The 25,996-nt window shown below is 35.8% G+C and overlaps 1 protein-coding gene across 1 annotated transcript in view; it reads left to right on the top strand.

The window, feature by feature from the left end:
• Positions 1-25,996, top strand: part of LOC139696511 (ubiquitin carboxyl-terminal hydrolase 40-like) — a 49,606-nt gene that overhangs the window by 2,317 nt on the left and 21,293 nt on the right. Inside the window, exons 4-15 of the mRNA XM_071595301.1 lie at positions 277-462; positions 3,732-4,031; positions 6,200-6,359; positions 6,891-7,069; positions 11,166-11,689; positions 12,048-12,225; positions 12,927-13,121; positions 13,314-13,595; positions 18,460-18,792; positions 20,815-21,045; positions 21,895-22,021; positions 25,300-25,512. Coding sequence (XP_071451402.1) covers positions 277-462; positions 3,732-4,031; positions 6,200-6,359; positions 6,891-7,069; positions 11,166-11,689; positions 12,048-12,225; positions 12,927-13,121; positions 13,314-13,595; positions 18,460-18,792; positions 20,815-21,045; positions 21,895-22,021; positions 25,300-25,512 — 2,908 coding nt within the window. The remainder of the gene's footprint in view (positions 1-276; positions 463-3,731; positions 4,032-6,199; positions 6,360-6,890; positions 7,070-11,165; positions 11,690-12,047; positions 12,226-12,926; positions 13,122-13,313; positions 13,596-18,459; positions 18,793-20,814; positions 21,046-21,894; positions 22,022-25,299; positions 25,513-25,996) is intronic.

Below are 25,996 nucleotides of genomic sequence, written 5' to 3'. Positions count from 1 at the left end.
GCTTCCCTGTCTAGATTTGATGGTCAGCATAATACCTAATTAAGAGGTCTTAATACCTTTATTTTTTTGCTCTTTTACCATCACTAGAACCCTTTTCTCAATGATTGCTTAGATATTTTTATTGCTCCAGCGTTGCTGGATTGAGTTTTTCCTGGGAAAATTTGGTCAGGATTCTAGCATTATTTCTTACTTTCTCATTAATAATGTTATTTATATTTTAATTCATCTAAACTACTCCTGTTTTGGCTCGACTAATGCAACTTATTTATTCTAAAGGTGGAGTGCCTTAAGTGTAGACGTATTAGTGAAAGAGAGGAAAGCTTTTTTGACTTGACAATTAGTGTTTCCGGTCACAATGCCTTGGAAAGCAGCCTAAAATCAACATACCTCATTCCTGAAAAAATGGATGGAAATAACCGTTACTTTTGCAGCCACTGTAGTGAGCTAGTTGATGCAGATAAAGTGAGTGTATGAGTTTTTAAAATTTATTTTATCTTATCAAGGTTTCAATGCATATGAGGGGTATTTTATAAGGGTTGATTATAATAATTTTTTTTTAATTTGTCTAATTTATTGTGAAAAAAATTTCATTTTAAATTCTTAGCTTTATTTTTTTTTTAGTATGTGGCATAAGTTTCATTGGTATGACTCTGGTATGGTATCAATGACAGCCATTTCAAGTTGAAACATGCTACCTGTTGAAATTTGTCTGTACCTGCTTCTGATTATGAAGATATTTCTAAACTTGTGGGAACTGAAAAAAGTCCCATGGGTATAGTTGTAAACTATATGGAGGTGGAGGTACACACTTCTCGTTGATTTTTGTAAGATATTCTGCAACAATGTATGTGATGTGCTGTGCATTATTGTGGTGCAGCATCCAGCCTGTTGCTTTGAAATGTGGCCTTTTGTCATTGATGTGGCCTTTGAAAATTTTTAGTACATCCCTTTAGCATATCCCATTTACAGTTGGGTGTGCTGATGTGCCATTCCCCTATTATCAAATATGATATGACCATAACTTTCCCAGCAGAAGCCACCACTTTGACATTTAGATGATGGCAAATATTTCCACTCAGTGCTTTGCTGTTTGCTCTCATGATCAAAATGATGTAATGAAGTATCATCTGAAGTGATAACCTTCTAAAGAAGCTTGTTATCTTCCTGTTGCATCAACTTCGACCACAAAAAACCTACATGCAGATGTCCTGTAGATCTGGTATGAACAGTCTCAGAATGCATCATGCTTGAACGGAAGTACAATTTGATGAAAGTTCCATGCTGCTTCCAGGAATTACTGTCGCATAGGTTGGCTTGTTAAACTGATAAACCAAATTACAGGACGGTAATTCCCGGAAGTAGCATGGAACCTTCATTAGCAAGCCATTGCGGAAGCCTTAAGATTAATTTAAATTCTTCTGTTACCAACATTTGGGTTGCATTCAATGAAATAAAATTTTCTGTATTTTTGATAGTGCTATCAACATTATTTGATGATCTTCTCTCTCATTGATAGTAGTAGTGTTAATCCTTCCAAGTGCCATGCATGACTGCTTAAATTTGTGCAAGAATTCCCCGACTATTTTCAAGAAAAATGCAGAATTTATGAAAAATTACCACAAAAAATTTTCAGTAACAATTTACTGAAATTTAACAAACCTTATATAATGAGGTACAGAAAAGAGAAAAAGGCATAAATGTAAGACTAATAAAGTTGTTATTTTAATCTGTAGCCATTAAGAAAATACTACGGTTTTAGGCTTTACTTCATCGAAGGGTGTGATCTCCTTATCAAAAGATTTTGTACTTTTCCTTGGATCTTGAGGGAAAACAAATCAAACCGTTCAACATACCTGTTCACCCCTACCTTTACATGCCCCTGACCCTACCCCATGCCATGTCATTGCCTTGGCACCAGCGTTTTTTCCCTTCCCTTACTTAAATAACCCCAACTTCCACCTTCAACTTCCCACCCTCTCTCACCCTCCTACATAGCCACCCCCTCTCCTCTGCCTTAAGCATATATATTCAACTGCTGCATATGAACGAAATTTGTACCTGATGATGCCGCAAGTAGGTGAAACACATTGTATCTTGAAATAAATTCTGTGAAAAAGTGAGTAATCTTTTAACTTGGATATTGAGAGAAGAGTTGCCTAGAGCGATGCTAGGATTTTAAGGAAGATACATCAGCATCACTCGCAGCAACATTGGCTCTTAGAAGAGGCTAATGTTTGCTTTGTAAGAGCTGTGATTGTAGCTCAGGGTCCTCCTTCCTTTGAAATTGATTGTCCCTTATCTTTAAGCCAATTGAAACCATCTTCTAGCTGTGCTATAGGGAAGAGCAGACATGCATGCATGGCATATGTTTTCGTTTATGATAAGTTCGGGTCAAAGTAAAATTTTGGCACTGACTTGCTCATTTTGGGTTACTTCCATTGTTGCAGTTGGCAAACTGAACATGTTTCAACCCGCAATATTGCATCTTGACACAATACCACAGTCAAATAAATGGAACTTGTACTGCATGCACGTAACACATCAAACGAAAAAGATAATATTAAACCTAATTTTTGCGTGGTAAATTATGTGATTAAAAAATTACATATTTTTATTGTAAAGTCCTCGTATAAAATTGTAGTATTTGTTTTGTGTTTGATGGTTTTCTTTTCATGAGTGATTTATGAGCCAAGAGATATATGTTATTGCAAAAGTAATCTTTGTGCCAACTTTAGCAGTAACCAGTCACAAACTAGTAATGGAAAACTATTGGTAATTCTATGAGAAAGTGAAAAGGGTATTTGAAGAAGTAGTTAGAATAGCTTGAATTTTTGATGAAAAAGAAATTAGCATCAGTTAGGAATGCTGTAAATCTGAAAAAAGAAAGAATTTCAAACTGAATAAAAGATTTGAGGGGATAAAAATTTAATTTTTTACGGAGGTGTCAAATGAGTGAAGAAAGTCTAAAATTGCTGATTTTTTTCAAGATTTCAAGAAGAAATGAGGAGAGGGCAACATTTTTTTCTAAAGTCACAAGGTCTTGACTGGAGCAATGATTCCTTTTAGTTGTGAGATCAGTTTGTGTTTGCTCTTAGCCATCACCCATTCAAAACCTGGCAAAACCGAAACTTAAAGGTGGGATCAACTTCTGTGATGCCAGTGCCTTTTATAGTAGTGAGGGAAGAACTCCATGAAAAACACCTAATCAGATTCCAGACACTTAAAGAGAAAAATCAAGAAAAAGTATGGCTCATACGTTGGGAAAATCAGGAAAAAATTAGAAATTGGAATCTATAGTATTAGTGGCTGCCATATTTTGCATGAATCTTATGTTAATTTTTCTTGGGAATCCTGAGTGATGGGAGTTTTATTAATTTATATAGAGTTGTGTAGTTTTGTTCCAAAGTTGTGTAGTTTTGCCTGCTTGCTGAGAGGTGATTTTGACATGGTGACAAGTGATTTTTTGTATTTTATTTGCTTCATAATGCTAAAATGTATTGGTGCTATTCAGATGTTATCTACTTCCTTAACTATTGTTTTCATGCCTGTTCTAATGTATTACTTTAGTGAAAACTTACAAATGCCTTATGAAATTGAAAAATTCCCCTTTGAAAAACATTAAATTTTTGCTGGATATCTTACACCTCAAATAGATTCTCTTCCATGTATGTCAGTGTCTGCATTTATTGCTAACTTGTCTTGTTAACTCTAAAACCTCTTTTGAATTTCAGCGAACAAAACTTCGTCGCCTACCACCAGTTCTCACACTATCTCTGCTCCGATTCAGCTATAACCCAACAAAGGGCGAAAGATTCAAAGATACGTCCAAATTCTCCTTCCCACTGAAGCTTGACCTTGGTCCATTTTGTGACTCAGCTGATCCTGGCAGTGAAAATGTGGACAATGCACCCTGTAGCAACATTTACAAGCTATTCTCTGTTGTGGTACACAAGGGAAATGCTCATGGAGGACATTATCATGCCTATGTGCGAGACATAAGCTGTCTTGGCCAGTGGGACCATTCAGCACAGGTGAGAAAGCTGTATTCACTTGGCATCCCTTACATTTCTCCTTGTGGTTTTGTCATTATATTCACAATTAATTAAAAACAAAATATATGGTCATACCTGAAAATATATATGCAGTGCAAAATGCAACCTTAAAATTACTTCCTTGATTAAGTAAGGGTTACTTTTTGTAAAATTTTGCTCAACTAGAGTTGTATGTATTTAGTGTAATAAGTTATTAAATCAAGTACAGCAGAAATCAGCAATTTCAATCTTACATTCCCACCTCATTACAGTGTATTCGTGCATATGTGAATGCATTGTGTGTTCATACATGCAATCATAGTTATATATATATTATTATATCTCTGTATAATTATCTGAGTTACCCACTTACAAATGACCCAAAGAAATGTCTTTAAGCAAAATTGTAAAGTATGAGCCTTGTTAAATTGGCTTTTCCTAAGCCTAATTCTATGCACAATTTTACTCTCCCTTTTTCTGACATGGTCATAAGAAATGAGAAAAAGAAATCAAGGAAACAGTAAATCTTGTCATATTTACATTTCCAATCATAATAACATATTTTGTTAGCATTACTGGTAAACAGTCTGTGGCCCTATTGCAAATACAACTGCAGTTGCATTCTGTGCCTTAGAAAATCGTGTTGATTCTTTTACTAACACTATTTATTGTGCAAATGATATTATTCTGTAAATTATTTCATGTATATATTTCCTTATTATTCCTTGCAATTTTATCGCACTTAAAGATTTGTGGCACAAATTTAATCTATTTAAAATTTTTTGTCATGGAGTCCTCACCCATAGTAAAACATTAGTTTACCAACTTTGAACCTGATGTGTTTAAGCTAAAAATACTCAGAGATATTGTCATCTTATATAGTTGCAAGGAACTCATATTATTTAGAAGGAAGGCACAACATGGAAATATTCTTTCCTCATATTTCACCCACTTGTGAAACATTGTTGACCATGTAAACCTCCAATCCTAGTGAGTTGTTTGTATTATATCAGAGTTCAAGTTGCATTGAACCATAAATTTACCATTCTAATAAGCCTCATCTTGGGAAATAAATGGTAAACAAAGAGATTGCAATTTAAGTAATTTTAAGATGTGGAGGAAAAGGTAAAGAGGCAGGCATGAAAGTGGGTGGGCAATTCATATTATCAATTAGGTTTGTGAATGTTCTAGCTCTAATTAGCCAGTCTGCTAAGGGTTTACAATTATTGCTGAGTGCATTAGAAAATCATTGTGATAGTATAAGATGAGCATCAATGTAAACAAAACAGGCCGTACGGTTTTCAGGGAAGGTAAACCTTAGTGCAGAGGAAGGCAAAAACTGGAGCTGGTGGTAAGTCTACTTGGAAGTGTTTTGGACCAAAATGGTCAACGTTGTAGTTACTTAAGAAGAAGAATTGCATTAGACAAAGGAGCTGGGTGGAATCGTGAGGAGAATGGAATTTTTAACAGAAATGCTGCATGAGAATTTTAAGAAAAGATGAAAACATTGATATACAGTGTGATTTTGTGTATGGCTTCAAAATGTGTGTTCAAAGTAAATGATGGGCAAAGATTGGAGGTTTCTGAGATGTGGATTTGGAAAAATTAAAATGGACAGAAAGGGAAACAAACAGGGAAGTGCTAGGCATGTTGGGTTACTAGAGAGTATTGTTAGGAGGTTGTTGCCGACCCCGGTGGCGGCGGGGTAACGTCCTCGTCTGCCATTCCAAGGGTCGCGGGTTCGATTCCCGCCTGGGTGAATTTTCCTCCACCTAGGGCTTGGGTGTTTGTAAATGTGATCATTGTTATCGTTGTTAATAGTTCGATGTAAAGGCCAGAATGTGCTGTTTTCGGACTTATACTGAATAAATAAAATAAAATCAATAAAGGAGGTGAGAAAAGTAGTTGCTAAGCATTTTGATCAGTAATTGTATATTGAAGACTATGATAGAGGGTAGAACATTAGGCAAGTGAGAGGAAAAAGATGGGCATGTTGGATGGGAAGGGAGGTAGAATGCTTGTGGAATTGAAGAAGGGTGTAGTGTACTGTGGGATGTTAGGTTGTGGTCTGCTAGGCAAGGCTAAGAAATTTAGCTGTGTTCATCCAAAATCTACCTTAATTGGTAGACTACCAAATACTAATAATTTGAGACCATTTATAATTTCAGGGAGAAAATGTAAATGGTGTACATGTTAATGGAGAAAAAGAAACAACAGATCAGTCTGTAAATAAGAACTTGGTAAAAGAAGTTGAAGACAAGGACCTTCCAGTCCCAGCAACTCTCTTGAGAGATATTTTACAGCGTGGAAATTATGTAGCTCCTTCAGGTAAGCTTTCTTTATACTAATCAGGAGAAAATTCATGTAATTTATATTTAACAGGTGTTGTACAACATCTGCTAGTAATTCAAATTTGAAAAACTGGAGTGGGCATGTTCGAGTATAAGTGCAAACCCTCTTTTTGCAGCATCCTGTATTACCCATTAATTGTCGTCTTACTATGCTCAAGTCAAAAATATTCTTTCTGACCTACTGATCTTGCCTAACAGGCAATCACCTAAGTATTCCCTCACTGTGGGGTTAAACAAGATTATTTTTTATATTTTTGGCCTTTGACCTTCTGTAATCATATTGAAATGTAATGAAATAATTGACTTTGTAATTCCACACACTTTTACAAAGTCAATTATTTCATTACATTTCAATATGTTATGCAAATTCCACAAAGTTACGCCTGAGACAACAAATTCTGTAATCATGTTATTTTCCCATGAGTAATGTGTAGTAGTTGCCCTTTGCAATTTAATTTATGGCTCTTTTATTATTCTTGCCATTTATAAATGTTTTACTTCTGAACAGGCACCATGTGCTTGGTGGATCTCTGCTCTAAGTTGTCTGAACTCACTTGTGGCTCTACATGGAAGGAAACATTTCAGCCTGATTATGGCCGCCTTTCTGAGTTCCTCACCTTACATCCATCTTTGTTTTACTTTGACAAAGTCAAGCGGACTGTAGGACTTCAACCTCCAGGAGTTAAGGTAATGTTGAATCCAAAGTATTGTGATGTCATTATCTGGGCCTTTTGCCTTTCAAGTTATCCAATATATATTCCTTAAGTCCATGTTATTGATGGGAGGCAAAATTGGGGAATGTTAATATTTTGATGACGTTATAAGGTAGATAAATGAATTATGGTTTTCCATGGAAAAGAAAGAAAAGTGCAGCCACTGTCCATAGTCAAGCTTGTGAAGCTGGGAAAAGGAGTAGGGTGGGGTAGGAAGGAATTGTAAAAAAGTGAGTGGAGGAGAGAAGAAAAAGATGTTGGGATGTTGAGACAATTAGGAGAAGCAGGAGTCTATTGGTACATTTATTGTGAGTGGGCTTTTGAAATTTTTAGTGTTGAATCATTTTCCATTTATAGTAAGAGGCTCATACAAGCCAATAAAAAATTACAAACAATGTTTTTTTCATGGTGCAAGTGAATTTATAGGCCTTAGCTGGCATTGGGTTAGAAATATTTGATCCGTTTTAGCCATTCCAAGTGTTAGCAACCATTGATTAAGCAAAATACTCTTAAAAGTGCTTCAAATGTTCAATGAAGGTTAAATTTTGTTCAGCCCTCTGTATTAGTGGCGACATGTGCCGCGTTTGATTTTGTTAATGGTGGATTGATTGAATTTTTCTGAGGGGCTAATTATTTGTGGAAAACTTGAGCATGTGACTTTGCAGGGACAAACTAGGATGCATTGATGACATCTAACTTATCTAAATTTAGTCTCTCAAACCTCCATGATGTTCACTTTGTGAATCTATTTGCTATGTTGCCAAACTTCTATTGCCTTCATTTGCTTGATTTTTTTCCTTTAGCCTTTCCTACTTGTTATCCCCTTTTCCATTCTATGCACACTCTCCACTTATTTATTTCATATTTCATCCTCCTATCCTTCCCCTCCTTTCTTCCTTGATTTTCCATTATCTTTCCTCTTTCTCGTCCACCTGTAACCCTCATCATCATTATTTGTTTTATGCTCTCTGCATGATGATATTTCTTTGAGGGCATATTAGGACAAGTCATCTAGGCAAGTTTTGGACAGACAGCAGATTTGGTTTTGGAGTCAAATCAACAAGATTATCACAGGGAATATGTTTATAATATTTTCATAATCATTGTTTAGCAAAGAAAAGTTACTATATAAGTTTTCAAATGCTTGGGAGCATTGATGTTGCTTTTTTTGGTTAACCCTGTACTCATGAAACCCATGATAATCACTAGGATAAGCTGTGGCTTTTGAAAATATGGGCAATCAAAGCTTAATCTCCCTTGTTTTGCAATCATGGCATTGGCCTGGCAATTGCAGGTGACTCTTCATAAAGGTGGTGGGTTTCATCCTAATAAGATTTCTATGTAGTGTTACAAACTATGTAAATTATCAAGTGCTAGTCTCCATTAGCATGTGCTTCTACAATAATGCACATGTGACAATGCTTAATTTAAGTTGTCATTCTTAGATATTCAACTCCACCTCCTTGCAGCAGATATACCTAGTTGATTCTCAACCTGTACAAAAGGCTAGTCCCCAAGATATTTGAAAATGATCATAGGAAACATGATTTTGATGCCCTATAATTTATGAATATTCTGGTTAGTTTTAGGTAGAATGGGATTTGGATGATATTCCTTGTATCATTTTTTAGCATATTCAATTGAAAACTCTTTCTGGTTCCATTTATAATGTATATGTTTACAGATTTGTAGCCATTACTTAAGGATCTTTATTATGGCATGGTTAGTTAAGAGATAACATAAGCAGCCTATGAGTCTGAAAATTGATGAACTAATAATAATAATACATTTTATTTATCCAACGATCAAGTTGTTACAACTGTTACACTTGATATAAGACACGTCAGGGGAAATTTACAAAATACATGCATGGATACAAGACACATATCAAGCATTATCAAGAAATTCAGCTATTGAATAAAACATTTTTAATTTTAAGAACCTAAGTAGATTGACTTTAACCCTCTTAGTGCGGCGGGCCGATATATCGGCTTTTGTATCCCTGGCGAAAAGTGCGGCGGGCCGATACATCGGCTCTTGCGTAGGCTATTGTTTAAATCGCTGTAACTTATGATTTTTTCTCTTATAATTTATGATTTTTTTGCTATCGATAGGGTGAATTCCATACAATTATATAACATATTTTTTAATTTTTTATTAGCAATTTTAAATGCTTTCCAAAAAGTATAATTCTTACCATAATTTTACGTTCAGTTTGGTACATGTCGGAAGCTCAGCCTAATTGTCTGCTCGTTTTTTTTCTGAGAGGTCTTTACACTATGAATAGCCACTGAAAAGCTACTAATCTGTGTTCATCTGTAATCTGTTGAATGTGTTATGGGGTCGTGGTGTTGATATATAACTGCTTATTCAGACTTTGTTGATACGATGGAAATGAGAGCACTACTTTGTAATCATTTTGGTTTCTTTTGCCGCCCATCCTATCTAATCATTTGCGCCCTGTGTATTGGAACACATTGTCAGTAGTTCTCTGTGAGTTAGAACTTGGTTTTTTTCTGCCTTTATATTGTAAGCACATTACCGCAGTCTCAAGGAAAGGGGAAAAGTCCCAATTTGACTCAGTGAGATCAGCCTTTTCAACAAAATCGAACTATGCAGAGGCTGACAAAAAAATTTGCAAGTCACTGGTTTTTCTTTATTTATTTTTAATTTTTTCTACATGTCTTTTTGATTCTTTCTTATATTTAAATATGGTAGATTTATTGAAAAATGTTTTAAAAAAGTATTAGTATTGTGTCTGAAAATCGAAATATTATTGCTAAAAAAATATTCTTCAAATTTATAGTACCGTAATAATTATATTTGTTTTTCAGATGATGTAAATGTAAACCATCATTGTTAACTACAATATTTTATTTTAAAATAAAAAAACTGCATATGGATATCTAAACAAATAACTTCATAATGTTTTTTTTTTCTGGTGATACATTTTCTTAAATTACCCTTCGCACTTCTCACTAGTACCCCTGGAATCCCCACCGCACTAAGAGGGTTAAATGCGACCACACTTTTTTGGGCCTTTATCTCAGCTGGGAGTTTATTATAAAGTTGAAGGCCCATCAAATTTGGACCAGCACCTGCATTTTTTGTACGTACATGTAGAACGTGCAGCTGCTCATTCTGCCTAGTAGAATTATTATGGACAACGCAATTTTTCACACACTCAGATCACATACAATTTTTCACGTACTAATGTTTTGTTATAAGCAATATTGTGATTTAGCAATGATGCTAATCTGCTGAATTCCTCACCTCCTTGCCCTCCTTACTCTACAACAAACCCACTAACTGTATCCTCCCTTCCAAACTTTCAAGCTCGTGACTTAGGTCAGTGAATCTGCATTGGTGGCCTCCTATTTCATGTTTTCCCCTCTTTGACATCGATAAAGTGTAGTTGGATAAATAAAAACCTAATCATTATCTCTTTTATTTTTAAACAGCATTGATCAGTGTATTGATTTTCACAGTCAGTAAAATCTGAGTACTTTTTTGTAAAGGCTACTGCATGAAATTTTTATTCAGTCCTTTGCAAATGTTCGCAAGTATCCTTTGGCATTGCCTGGTCAATTGCAGGGGGCTGAATTCTTTTATTAAAAGTGAAGTTTTCCATCTTCAGTATAAGCTGTTGAAGTTGAATATTATTGATGGGACTAAATATTGGGATAGTTTGTGAAATATTCTAAAATGCAATAGAGAGACAATCTTGTCAAAATGGAGGATTTGAACCTTTAATAATGTGTAATAAACCAAAGATGTCAGCCATGTTGTTAATAAATTATGTTGTTGTAGTACCTCTTTTACTGACTTATGAAGTTCCAGCAGTAAATACCGCTGAAAAATCTATGTATAAGTTCACTAAAGTGTATGTATGAGTTTACTACAGATAGGGCTATCTCTAGCTATTGGTCACTCAAGGATCTACATAGTTACTTCATGTTTTGCACCAAACATAAAAATCTGCAATGGCATTTTCTCAGTGATGAACATAGTCATCCATGGTGAGTAGGAATTAAACACCTGTTCTCTTTTTTTTCCCTGGGTGATTCAAGGCTTTGGGTCCTTCTCATGGCCATAGTGGTGGCAGAGAAGGTGGAGGGTACTACAAGGGTCATGCCCACCAATCCAAAAAGAGGAAGAGGAGGAGACGTGGGAGCTGGGTGAGCCGCAAGCCAAAAGGAGCCTCGGGGGGTGTAGATATGGGGAGGAGAAAGGCGGCAATGCTGCTGGCCAACAGGAGGAAGGATCATGTTGTGGGCACTGTCGATGAGCAAGAGGACGGAGATGGTAATGATGATGGTTGCGAGAGTGATAATGAGGAAAAGTATGAGGACTGTGGTGCGTCAGATGGTGAGGAGGTAATGCCAGAGGGAACAACCTGGTTTGACTTTGATGATGCATCAGTCAAACCGATTCCTGTCTCAGCCCTTGAAACTCAATACTCAGGTCGTGAGAGTGCTTACATGCTCTTCTACCGTCGGGAAGAGCTTGGAAGTGGAAGGAAGAAGGGAGCCGTCATTCCTGAGCACCTTGCAAAGATGGTAGAAGAGAAGAATTTGCAGCTTAAAAAGGAGAGGTAGGATTAATTTAGTATGGTTGTATAGTCTTCCTTGCTTGCCAAATACTGCTGCATGTATCATCAGTTCATCTTATGGCCAGTAGCTTATATTTAGGTGGAGGAACTAGCGCTGTAGGTAGTTCAAGTCTTTATCAATACCAAAATTTTCCAATAGGTCAGAAGTATATGGGGTGCAAATAATTATTAATGGATGTTGCTCATAAATGTTTTTAGTGTGTTTTCTGAAAATAATTTTCCTGCCCAAACCTAAGGAGTCAAAATTTCTTACAGAGTAAGCTAATTCAGTTTTCTATAAAACATTAAATTTTGTCTTATTTAGCTGTTGACTCAAAAAAATTGTTTCCTTGACTTTCAGAGAAATTTATGATAGAGCTGTCAATGAAGTTTTTGTCAGAGTTCTTCCAGCTGGGGCCTATACTGTGCGGAATTGTGCCCTACAAAAACGAGTAACAGGCAGTGAATCTGTGGATGAAATAAGAGTGGCTGTGGATGGGAGATGGACAATCAACCAGCTTCATCAAGAAATCATTAAGGTAAAGAAGTATTACAATAATCTGCAATACTTAGAGGCAATAATTCATAAGATATTAGGTAGTTTCTGACTTTCCATTTTTGCGAACCTTTTGAGATGTGGATATAGTGAAGAATGGAAAAAGTGACATTAATGGAATGGAAAGCAAATAAGGATACAAAAAGCATGGTAGGGGAGGAGAGTGGAATGCTGAAGACTAATGGAGGGAAGAGTCACTGATTGTGAAACAGGCCATGTAGGGGATTAGGCATGTTGGACTGAAAGAAAGGAGGCAGAAATGACACAGACTAGAAGAAGGGCTTATTTATCTTGCATGAGTCCGAAAACAGCACTTTGGTCTTCACATCGAACTTTGAACAATGATATTAAAATTGACTCAATTACATAAACCCAGGCCCTAGGTGAAGGAAATCCCACTTAGGAATCAAACCCGCGACCTCTGGGTTGGCAGGCAAGGACATTATCCCACTGCCACCGGGGCTGGCAGGGGTATTGTGTCACATTTTGTCAGGCTGGGTGAGGATTAGAAACATATGAGTGGTTAGTCAGTATGTCCATCCAAAAAACCTACTCTGTTAGACTACCATGAGTAAAATAATGATTATAAGTATCATCGTTTAGAATGGCTAAATGGTCTTTATTGTGAAAACTTTTATAAGCACTTCAAATTTGTCTAAAGTAAGACATCTTTATTGTTAACAGGTATGTGAGAAGTTACCAGGATGGGTTGAAGATGGGAAGTGTCGTTGGAGGGAACTGTATACATGTATGGACACTCCTTGTGGCCTGCATCTGTTGGAGCCTCTTACAAATTCCAAAGGAGGTCCAGATGTACGCCTGGTGAAGGATGTGGTGTGTGATATGGACTTTCGTGTTTTTGCATGGAATGGCAAAGAGGTTAGTGAAGAAGATGGAAATGAAAAAAAAAAAATCTTCAGCTACTGTTGCAATCAAAAGGTTTTTCTAATTTCTCAATATTTTTTATCAATGACATCATGATTAAGATATGGAAGGGCTCATTTCCCCAATGTAATCAATAAGCGCAATGACTTCTAAAATGAGTGTGATTGAAGCTAGTTCTCTTATCAGGTCAGCGGAATACCGTACCATGCTGGCATAGAAAATGAGCCGCTGTTGCTCAAGATTGTAATGCCATCTATTAATGGTATTTCCCATGAGATTACGCGTGGATTTTCCAAGTCATGGCCACTCTCTCACTTGAGAGTGCTGGTTGCCGAGATGTGTGCTCTACCCCTTCTGATGGTCTACCTTTCCTATGAGCCACCATCCGAGCCCGTATCTCCTCGTGCCCACCTCAGACGGAGAGCAGCTGGAAGTAGAAACAGAACCCCAAAATGTGGTTCATCCAAGGTAAATTATTTCATGTGTGCATTCTATACTTTTATCACTCTTTAGGTTTTATCAAATTTCTGTTGTGTGAAACTTCACTTTCCATCATCTAAATCTCTTTTCCATCATACAGTTATGTCCTAAATGTCATTCACTGCTTAAGAAAGAGTTTTTAAGGTTGATATTTGTTAAGCAAGATGTATAATGTCCATGTTTTATATTTAATGTTCACTTAGCTACTTAACGCACTATATTTGATACTTGTGATCTGCTTAATCCTGCCGAGTTGTTAATTTTATAGTGTAACTGGTTGTGAGAGTATATTTAAAAAAAAAGGTGAGCTGGCAGAGAGTGAGATAAGAGTATATAAATAGAGTAAAACGCCCCTTTCACATCCACATCTAACTTATCATCACCTCTCCACAAACCATTTGTATTGTTTTATGTAATAACTAATACTCGAGAGGTCATATGCTCTCATATCCATCCTTTTATTAATGATTCCAAGGACTACCTTTTCTACATAGTTAATCAAACTTATTCTTCTGTAGTCCACATATGACTGCATTTCTCTTTTCTTATGGAAGGAGAACTAACACTGGTCTGATAAAATCTTCCTGCCATATTCCTCCTGTTACAAATAAACCTAAAAACTTCCTTCAACGTTTACCAAGACCCTTTCATAGTTCTTCAGCGATTGATTTGATTTCCATTCACTTTCACTTTGCATTGCACTGTCCATCCCACAATCAAGTATTCCTGGACTTAAGTAGTAGTTTTAGGGGAGGCAACCGACAGCTAAGGTCATCTGCACCATTATGGATGGATGGGAAAGGAAGGGTGGAAAGAAATCTGGTGTCGGCATTAGCCTACTCTTGTCGAAAGATGCCCAAGGGGTCAACAGTTTAACATCCCATCCAACGGGCGTCGTACTCACTCAAAGTGCTCTTCACAAAGCACCTCAAGTAGAGACGGGATACCACTGAAAAATATATGCCTCTGGGATTTGAACCCGAGCCCTCTCAGTGGCAAGCCAGTACATTAGCCACCAAACCATCCCAATCCCCCTCCTGGACCGCTCTCTTATGTCATAAATGGTCTGGATAAAAAGTATCAGGAACAATTTTTTCCTGACATGAATATGTTGAGCGCATTCTCGCTGTGCAGGCTTGGCAGTGGGGGATCTGATATTCAAAACGCACCAATCACTTGTGAGTATTTGTTTAGGCTAGATCGTGTTTTTAGTGGACCCCTGTGGAGTGACTTGGTGCAAGTGCAAAATGCAGCAAATGATTGAACTGCGGTACACCATCAAATTTTGTGTTGGAACTGGGAAAAATGGGGTATGGAGACGTTGGGCATGATTCGCCAAGTGTTCAAAGGTGAAAGCATGTCACAAACTGCAGTTTTTAAGCATCACATGCTCCTCAAAGATGGCCAAGAGAGTTGGGAGGACGAGCCCCACGCTGGACAGCTGTTGACTTAAAAAACTGATGGCAATGTACAACGTGTGTGTGAATTCAGACCATTGGTTAAGTGTGCGCATGATTGCAGATCATATTGACATTGATAAGATGACAGTGCACACCATTATCATTGAAAACTTGGTGATGCAAAAGCTCTGTGCTAAACTCGTCCCAAAGGTCTAGATGGATGACCAAGAGCAAAGTCAAGCGTCTGCTTGCTAAGACCTGCAACAACATTGCAACGATTCCTCAACCCCCTTACATTCCTAGCTTGGCATCAGCAGACTATTTACTATTCCCAAAAGTGTAATCCTCCCTCAAAAGACATCATCATGGGACACTAATTGCTGTCAAAGAAGGTTGCATGCGTACCCTTAAGGACCTTCTGGAATCTGCCTACCAGGGAGCCTTCGAGTCAGGGAAAAGCCACTGGCAAAAGTGTGTTGATACTCAAGGGATGTGCTTCGAAGAATTTTGAGGAATTCTAGAAATATCTGAAATCTATTTTTCTAAAACGTTTCCCAATCCTTTTTATACAATTCTTGTATTCTCTATGCCAAAACTTGGTGGCGTACAATGCAACAATTTCAGAGTGTAAAAATCATTCACCTTGACTGGGATTTGAACCTGGATCCCTCAATGTCCGGTCGAGTGCTCAAGCCAGTTAAGCTATCGAGGCGTCCTCCTAAATTCTGAAATTTTGGGGGCTTTAAAGAAACAAGATGTTGTGACAAAATACTGTGCATACAATGTCACAGGCATTTGTAGTTGTGCGCACGTTAAACACTTGGACTGTTTATACCTTGACAAATTTCAAAGAAACTGCAGGAGATGCGGCAACAGTAACTTTTAAGGAAATCATCCACTAATGTACATTTCAATGCAACAATTTCAGAGTGTATAAATCATTCTTTGCTTTAACCTCGTGGATTGTGGTGAGTCGCACACAACTACGAATGCCTGTGACATTGTTTGTATGGTGTTTTGTCACAACATATTGTTCCTTCAAAGCCCCCAAAATTTCAGAGTTTAAGAGGATGCCTCGATAGCTTAACTGGCTAAAGCACTCGACCGGACATTGAGGGATCCGGGTTCGAATCCCGGTCAAGGCGAATGATTTTCACACTCTGAAATTGTTGCATTGAAATGCACATTTGCAGATGACTCCGTCAAAAGTTACTGTTGCAGCATCTCCCACAGTTTCTTTGAAATTGGTGGCCTACTATTCTTGTCATATATCTCCTCTTATGTATGCTTTTCATTTTTCTTGAATCTTTCCTGAGTCAGTTAATGATTCGCCTGCCTTATCTTTGATAGTGTGCATACATTTTCCATTCTTACTTTCTGATAATGATTATAAATGCCCATCCTCTTTAAACTTTCCATATCCGCCGACTGTGTCCTCTACCATGCTTCTTTTGCCCTATTAGCCTCCTTTCCATTTATTAGTCAACTCTGTACATCGTAATTCTGTGTACATTTTTCCATTTCCTTCTCTTATTTATTTTCTTACTCCTCTCATCTGTAATCCATGGTTTCTTTGTAATTTTCTTAGTTACTGTTGATATAGTTTCATTTGTGGCTTTTGATATCGCTTTCTTAATATGTTTCCATCTTTCCTATGTTGTACCTATCTCTTTGTCCTATCTTACAATTTTTTATGCTACCACCGAGTGCTCTCTTATTGTTCTGGTTAATAATACTGTTTTCCATTTCCTCGACTGTTTTCCCTATTTTATCCTCTTGAATGCTTTATTTGTACTGCATTTGCATTATGCTTTATTTGTACTTAATTATGATATGAATACAAATCTGCTCCCAGAGGTCTATGAAATAGCAATGTTGTTCCTAAATCTATACTTAATCATAAAATAGTGTAATGGATTTCTTTCTGAATCCCAGGCATTTTCTATGAATACCTATGCTGTTGTAGTGTCTAAATCAAGTGTTCGTTATGATTAAGCTGTATCTCCTGCAGAACTCTACTGTTTTTTCCCAGTGGTCATTCCTTGTTCCTAAATTCTAGTACCTTACTTCATTACCATCTTTTCCTTCACCTAACATCTCACTCTAATCCCTCTAATGTTTTCTTTCAAAAACACCGACTCTTGTGTCCTCTTAACTCTAATTAGATACCTTGTCAACTTCTTCCTCCCTATGAATGCTTGGTGGCATATTGACCTAATGAATGACCATGTTCATTGGCTTATATTTTACTCAAGTAATTTAAAGATTTCTCAGAATGGAATATAAATAAACGAGTTATCTAAGTGGAACTTTTTTATTTTTCATTATAGTCTCCCTGTACGTTAATGCATTGGTCCAGCGATGTTCCAATGTCTTGAGATGATTCTGAGAACCTTTCAAACTACCCTCGTACTTCTGCTAATAATATTCTATCGCTTGTATGCTCTGTTTTTACCAAGCTTCTTTTGACATTTTCATGTAATACTATTGCCACTTCTTGCTGGCTCACATTGTGCATGTTTTCTATTAATTTATATTTGTTGCTCAGTTGTCTCTACTGTTTTTCTGGCTCACCTTGCACAACCCTAGCATATATATATTTCCCCTCTCTGTGGATTACTGTATGTTCTAATGACCACTATGTGTAAAATTTTATATTTTATCTGAATTAATTTGACATTAGTTTACATTGTCTAAAGCAAATTTGTTTGCTAACATATGTGAGATTTAAATAAAGTTGCTAGCGCGTATAGCAATGTGATAATAAAACCGCCAGGCATGAAGTAACCCAATTTTTAAAATTTTGACAATGTTTGCATTGTATTTCACAAAGCACAATGATGACATGTTACCAGTTTCACATATTTTCAATCCTAAAACTTTTGTGGCATGACTATCCCTTAGTATGGTAGATTGGGCTTTTTTATTGAAAAGAATGATTGATCATAGCTTGAAATATTGAAAAAGAGTTTGGTGAAACTGATGATCATAGCTTGAAATATTGAAAAAGAGTTTGGTGAAACTGATGCATGCTTGTTATAACTGGCAAGCATTAAATGAGGAGTTTCATTGTGATTTACAGGTTCATTATGGCTCTTGGGTTGTTTAAAGAAAATTAAATTTTGTTTCAAGGTTTTATTTGGTTTACTCTAACTCAAACTAAAAAAATTGATAATTTATTCTTATTTTGATGTTGATTCTTAATTTGTCTCTGATTCTTCTTCCATTGTTAAATTAGATGATATTGACCTATTTTAACCCACTCTGGGAAATGCATAGCTGTAAATAATATTTTTATGGTCAGATAATGGGCTGTGTTTTGAACACAGCCCATCTTAATTCTGCTGAGCAAAGCTTGGTCTTCCCATATATATTACTACACATTATTATTATGTAGTTAAGCAATGAAAATTTTCTCTGTGCTTACTTTTTTTGTTTTATTATTTTTTCAGACTGAATCAGCCAATGGGGAAGAGGAATTCACATTGGTAAAGCCCATGCGTTTGTCCTTATTGTCAAACGAAATGTCCTTGGCAAGTCTTGGAATTGTGTCTGGGGGGAAACTGCTCGTCAATTCCAAATATTCAAACTTAAATGGTTCCTCTCCCTCTGAAGACACCAGTGTAGTAGTTTGGGTGGAGGATTGGACACACGTGGGGGCCAAATCAAGTCAAGGAAAAAGGAGTCCAAAGAGGTGTAGCAATGCATCAGAAGGCAATGGGAGTAACTCTATGAATTGGGATGTTGGAGGGAGAGTTGTGAGGATAGAAGCCTCTTCCAACACAGTGAGTCTTTGTTAATTTCCCCTCTGTTATTTTTTGTTTTACAATTAGCTAGATTACTTACTGGGGTAGCAGTTATTTGCTAAATGTAAAGCTGTGATTGCTGAAGTGTGCCATAGTGTGGCCACGATGATTTATTTTGGGATTTTACTGGACAGTGAAATTATCTGATAGCTCTTCAACTGGGAAATTTAAACTAAGACTTATAAATACAGGTGTAAGTTAAACATTGGTATTGTATCAAAATTGTGACTGCTTACTGAAGGGTCACGGGTTTTAACTCATGCAATGTAACTTGACATCCCAATTGAATGGTTTTTTGGGTACCAGAACTCTGGATCACTCAATGCATGGCTTTGTGTTTGTCTGGCCTTGCTGATTGAATGAACATATGTATATATGATAAATGGAAGTCAACAAGTTGCCAAGAGATTTGATTAAAACATTTATTATTCATTAACTTATTTCAAGAGTTCATTGAATTATCCACAGTGAATTAATTTTCATGCCCAATATGAACTGCATATTTAAAACAATGAAATTGTCATATTCATAACTATATTTGATTCAAATGTATTGATGTATGTGATGATATGGAAAACCCCTGTTTTTGGTCTGGAAAAGCTGGGGAAGTTGTGGAATTCTGGGATCAAGAAAAAGTGGAAATCTTATTATTTTATGGTTAGTGTTATCATATCAGATAAAACCAAAACATGGTATAGAAAAGAAAATGTCAAAGAAAAGTTCTGAAGTTAAGATAGATTCATGTGTTACTTTGTGGATTATTTTCAAATTTATGATGGAGAACTTAAATTAAACTTTGTGTAATTTTACACAATATTTGATATGCATCGGTTGAATTCAATGTTACATAATTTTCAAGGTGAAAATACCAACAGCCAGTCCCTTTTGTAACAGAAACAAGAGGGTTTGGAGGGGACCCATTGTTCAATTGTGGGATAAAAGTTAATATTTTAGAAAAGTTGTGTATCCTAAGGGTGGTGAATGTGGTGTGTACATGGATCAAATGAGAAGAAAATTTAGTAATAGAATCTATAAACTTAATGTAAGTGATAAATTCAAGGATATTAAATCTTATTTTTTTTAACATTCGTTAGGTGTGTCAAAAATGTGATTTTATGTAAAAAAAATTTGAATGTTGATGACTAAGATTAGAAAGAGGACTTTTTATAGATGTTCGGCTCTTTGAAATGTTAATCATCAAGAAATATCATATTGATTTAACAGAGTTCAAAATTTCAACATTTGTTACCAATGTTCTCTGCTGAAAACATGTTACCTTCTTTCCATAAACTCCTCATGCCAAAGCATACATGTGCCACCATATCAGAATTGACCTTCTTCCCACCCCCAAGTAACTAATTCTTCCCATCTCCTTGCCCCACACACTTGCTTTTTGCAAAAAAAGATTTCTCAAACATAGTTTCTTATACTTACACTTGGAAATACCATTGTGTGTTCTTTTTCAACCAATTCTGGAGTGCCTCTATGCCCTGCATAGGTCTTTGCAAAAATAAGGGGAATATCTAAATGTCCTATACTATGTACAATTTTTTTTGTATGATGGTCTCTGGACAAATAAAAATTATTATTATTATTATTGTTATTCACTTGAGTGAGATTCCTTGGGAGGTAATATTTAAATACATACTGACAAATGTAGACTGATTTAATCTCTTAGTCAAACTTATGGCTACTTTAGAGCTTGAGCAATGCATGTATTGAACTGCAGAATATTGCTGAATGCTTTTTCCTATAGAGTAAATGCTGACTGTGTAGCAGTATGTCTTGTTAACATTAGTGGGTAGTTGTGCTTTCAGGAAGAGAATATAGGTATGTGTATAAAGATATAATGAAGTATTGTGCGAGTTGGTGTTCAGCAATTTCCCTGCCCTTGGTGATGAGCGACAAAATCACTTTCAAATTGTCATATTTTAGAGTAAGTCATAGGCTACTTTATGATGACCCACTATTAATAATTTTTGTCTTGTATTTTCTTATCAGACTGGGGCACAGCTCAAGAGTATGGCCATTAAACAGCTAGATCTCCACCCCAAAACTTACCGACTAAGGAAAATGGAGAACGAAGTTCTGAATGGTGCTCATGATTCTTTGCGTAGCGGAAATGTTTTTCTGAAGTGTCCCCTGCAGGAGGGATTGCCATTGAAAGAAGTAAAAGTGGAGTCTGGTTCAAAGGTGATACTGGAAGAGGGTCAGGCAGTAGAAGAAAATCAGGTAATACCTTAATTTTATCTTAAGAACAATGCTTTGGATACGCTTACGAGTGTCAGTCCTCATTTTTTTATGTAAAAGAGGTAAATTACTTATCCCCCTTTTCTGTCTTGGAATCTTTGATATTTTCTCTGGATTTTTTTTATTTTGTGTACTCTTTAATTTAGATTTCAAAAGATTCACTCAAATTATCAAGTGTTGTTTTTGAATGGAATTTTTTCATCCCACTCAAAGACTCAGTTTTACTTCTAGATTGGTATTATCTTGGAATATCAGCCTGTAGATGGATTCACATTGTGAAATATGATTTAAAATTGCTATCTAGAATGTTCATTTGCAGTTTTTTATTTTTATTAGCATTTGTACATTCATGGTGATATATGTTGTTTTTGCTCGATGTGTTGTCGTAAAAATAAAGAGGTGACACATCGATTAAGATGTGCATTCATTTCAAGCATGAAAAGTTGGATTCTCTCAAGTTTTGAAAGTTGGCAGATGGTGCTATGATTATGCATGCCTTCATATTCGTTTTCATGTTAAGTGGTATTTCCACATAAGGACATGATTTTTTGTTAAAGTAAGGTTTTCTGCGAACAAGTTATTCATTGTCACAGAGTAAACACTACATTTTATAGTTTAAGAAGTCATAGTATTGTGTACATATTAGTATACGTTAATCCATTCAGTACTGCTCTATCTTTATGCTCTGTTCACTTTGTTGTAAATATAAGGTAGTGAAACTAAACATGAAATTAATTGTCTTACAAGTATAGTGCAAAATGAGTATAATTGAGTGCATTTGTTGAAATCTATCCCATTTTAGTGATGAGTACCTTTTCTTTCTGTGTGCAGATATGGCTGACTTTCTCACCTCCAACTGGAGTCGGTGATTCTCCCCGAGAGTATGAAGTCATTGTCGACAAAACTTGTACTGTGAGAGAGTTGCTGAAAAGAATGGTCTTGCTTGCCCAACTTAGTGGTATAATTTAAAATTTTATTCATGCTTAAGATTGATTTGCTTCAAAGATCAGTTAAAATATGCCCTGAAAATTCTGTAAATTCCTTATAGTAAATTTATTAACTATATTTTCTAATTCATAGAAAGATGTCAAGATGCAGAGATGTATCTTGCAAGAAATATTCCTTGTTACTTCCCTGTAGTGATTACTGTTACAGGATTATCTATATTATATTAGAATACAGTTACCTGTATTATAAGATTAGTCATTTTTATTTTTTAATTTTAAATTAAATATATTTAGTAATATTTCCTCATACAGACTGAACAAAGATATATTTCTTTTCATTTCCTGGTAATACACAACCTGACATCTGACACTGCAGTAAAACCTTTGTCAATTTTGCATAGCTACTTCCACCCTGCATTCTCTGTGCAACATGCTAATTTTATCGCTACCCTTTCCTCAATTAATTAATTCTTCCCCTCTTATCATGGTCTTCAACGTCCCATCACCAATCAAATGCTCTGCATTCATCTTCTCCGCCTCTTTTGGACCTCTTCCTACAAATTTTCCTCCTCCTCACCCACTTGCTTCTTTGTTTTATTTTCTGTCCATTTACAATCTTCTCCACATCCACATTCAAGAGCCTCCAATCTACATGTATTATCTTGCTTCAGCTACCATGTTTTTATAGTTTAAAAAACCACTCTTCATGTCAAACTTTAATGAGACTTTTTAAAATATGCATACTCACTGTCAGTATCATAAATTCCCCCATTGTGAAAGCTTTGTCTAGCTCAATTCTTCTCCTAAAACAACTATTTTGGTCCAAAACACTTCCAAGATAGGTCAACTGTTCCTCCTGCTCTAATTGTTGCCCTCGTATTTAAATAGTTAACTTAATAGTCTTCTTTCTCAAAAAGCTCTTAACATATGTATTTTTTACATTGATTCTCATCCCATACCAATCACTGATTTTTTAATGCACTGCAATGCTGGTTACCCCTTGGTTGACCGGCTAGTCCTCAAATCTATTTTAATGAATTCTCCACTGACTTTCATTCCCATCTCCAGTTCTTCTCTTGCCTCTTATACTGTTTACACATTGAAAAGTACTGGACTCTGGCTCTTCAAATTTTTCGGAAATGCAACTTAGGATTATCATTATGCAAATTTTTAGCACGCATAGTCAGTCTTAATAGGGTGATACTTCTGAATATGCAATGCAACAGAGAATTATAGTCTTCATCTCTTCCTCTATCACAGAATGAACCAACCTGGAATACAAATTAGATTTGTAATTTGTATAAAAAATGAATTAAAATAATGCTTGCTTGGGAAATATTTGTTGTATTCTCCAATAGTAGAAATGCTGTTAAAAATTCCTTGCTTTTAAGTGTGTGTCAATAATTTAAAAATGGAACTCTACCTTTTATATCAAGAAAGACTTGAATTGAAGATGAGCGCTGTTCGATCTGATTATAACTTTAATTATCTTATCTATTTTCTGGGTTTCTTAGGTACTAGATAATGAAGAGTACTTCAATTCCTTATGCACAGTGGTGTCTCCACTGAGTCCAATGGTGGGATTCTTTTCTCTCAATATTTTTTCTGATTTGCTAAATTTCCTTTTTTTAGAGCATAAATCATGAGAAACCCTTTGCTAATTGAGCAGAGCATTGCAATAGAAGGCAACTGTTTGGAAATACCTTACATTATTAGTCGTATGATGTAAGTCCTCTATGGTCTCGTGGTCTATAAACAATTTCCTCTGATAAATCACAAGCAATACAATTTGCTCATAAGAATACTGCATCCCAAGTGTTGAAAACACCTTAGGAAGGTAAATATTTGCCTCAGGTTGAATCAGTGAAATATCTTGGTACACATTTAAATTGTCATCTTTATTGGGATTTTCATGTGTATATGCTCTTAAAGAAACTCAATCCACTGTGTTTCCTAATCCAGTCAATCTGATTTACTGTTTCCAGTAATGTTCTTCTATCACTCTATTATGGTCTGTATTATTCTCATATTGTTTGAAATGTTATTTTTGGGGTTCATCCCCATAGGCCATATCCATTTTTAAATTACAAAAAAAAGTTGTACGATTGATAGCTAATGTTGGATATGATGCCCCTAGTCTTCCATTATTTAGGCAGTTTAACCTTTTACCTCTTCCAAGTATTTATAATTTTTCTGCTGTAGTATACACAAGAATGAACCTAAAGACTTTCCCTACCAATGCTGACGTTCACAATTACAGTACCCGCAAAAAAACAATCTACACGTCAATTTTGTGTGCACAAGATGCACCTACCAAGGGCCCCAGAACATGGGACTTATTTTGTACAATAAACTTCCTTCTTTTCTGAAATCTAATATGTGTTTAGTGACCTTTAAGAATTCATTGAGATATATTTTATTCGAAAGAATGTTTTATAGTGGGGATGAATACCTGTCTTATAATCAATGAATGTGTCTGTATTCAGCTTGATGTATATCCTCATGTTTCTGTTGTTATACATACATATATGTATATTCTGCTTTGACAAAACCTATACCACATGGTCTGCTGGTGAATAAATGATGGTATGATGTGCAAGATCTTGATAAAATTAACATTAGTGAATGCTTGTAAACACAAAGTAAAACCCTAGGAATTAATTTCTTTGTAAGCGTTTTTCCAGTGTTAGATAAAAATATTTCTTTAGCAAATCCACTGCATAATTAGTGGATAATGACTCATAAGAAGGGCTGCTAATATAAAAAGGGTAAATGGTATTATACCCACTTTCCAAGAAGAGAGTCTAGTGTCATGTTGTCAGTGTCTTAACTGGCTGAATTTTATTCCTCTGACCTTACTTTTGTACTTGCTTCTCTAACAGACACTGTCATATATGTGCAAAATTCATTCCCTTAGATTAGGAAATCTTTGTCATTTATGCCAAAAATTCAGCATTTAGTGGAGGCAAGTCTATTCAAATTCTGGGGCACTAGGGTTAACTGTTGATATCTTTTCATTTGACCAAATGCAAATTTTCCAAATTTGTTGAAATGAGAATTTTAAGGATCCAATTTAATTCCTGTGCATTGGGTGTGCAACTTATAATATATTTTTGCTTGTATTCAAAATCACCAATTGTTTAACTTTAATTTTGAGGTGATAATAAGCATTAAATGCATTCTCTGTATCTAAAATATAATTTTCTTTTTCATATTAAGTCCTAGCACATTTTACTCGATATATGAATTCTGTGATATCATTTAAATCTTTTTATTAAATGTTTTCTAGGTGATGAATGGCACATTAGGAGGACAGGGTGGAATGTTGATTTGGGAGAACCTCTGGATGATCTCGACTCCTCTGTAAGCCAAGAGTCCTTGGATCATGGGGATCACCTCCACCTATGCTCTCGGTCCCTCCCTTTGCGTGGATTTATAAGGCTAAATCTTTATCTTTGTTCAAGAGTGAAGGACTTGAAGAATCAATCACCATCATCTGATGGTAAGGAGTAAATTAACCCTTACAGTGCCTTGGGTACCGGGGGAATTTTTCATGGCTTTTTAAATTCAGTTAGTTTGTTTGTTAATTTTTTCTTTATTTGGTAATGTTTCTCCTGGTCAAAAGAAGGAGAAATATCATTAAAGGTGAAAATGCTAAAGAAGAGTGGAATCGATGGAAAGAATGTATTGCAAATTTTCATAGTAGCGAAGAGAAAAAGGAGAAGAGTTTTTGAAAAATAATAGAAAAAACTATTGATTTGGTAGGAAATGGGCTATTGATTATCAGAGCTGAATCAGAGGCTGCTCTGGTTATTTTGAAGGATAACACAGCTAGAGGAATAGATAATACTGATGCAGAATTCCTATTAAATAATTAAGAAAAAATTAACATCCGTTGATAGTAATGTCAGAATTTCTTTGTTAGAGGTTCAATACCACTGGACTTCATTAAGATTAGAACAAGTGTATTGCTGAAGGAAGGAATA

The sequence above is a fragment of the Hetaerina americana genome, unplaced genomic scaffold (genome assembly GCF_022747635.1).
Source record: "Hetaerina americana unplaced genomic scaffold, ioHetAmer1.1.p SCAF_7, whole genome shotgun sequence".
In the NCBI taxonomy this organism is placed as follows: domain Eukaryota; kingdom Metazoa; phylum Arthropoda; class Insecta; order Odonata; family Calopterygidae; genus Hetaerina; species Hetaerina americana.
This window is presented reverse-complemented; position numbering and strand designations above follow the sequence as displayed.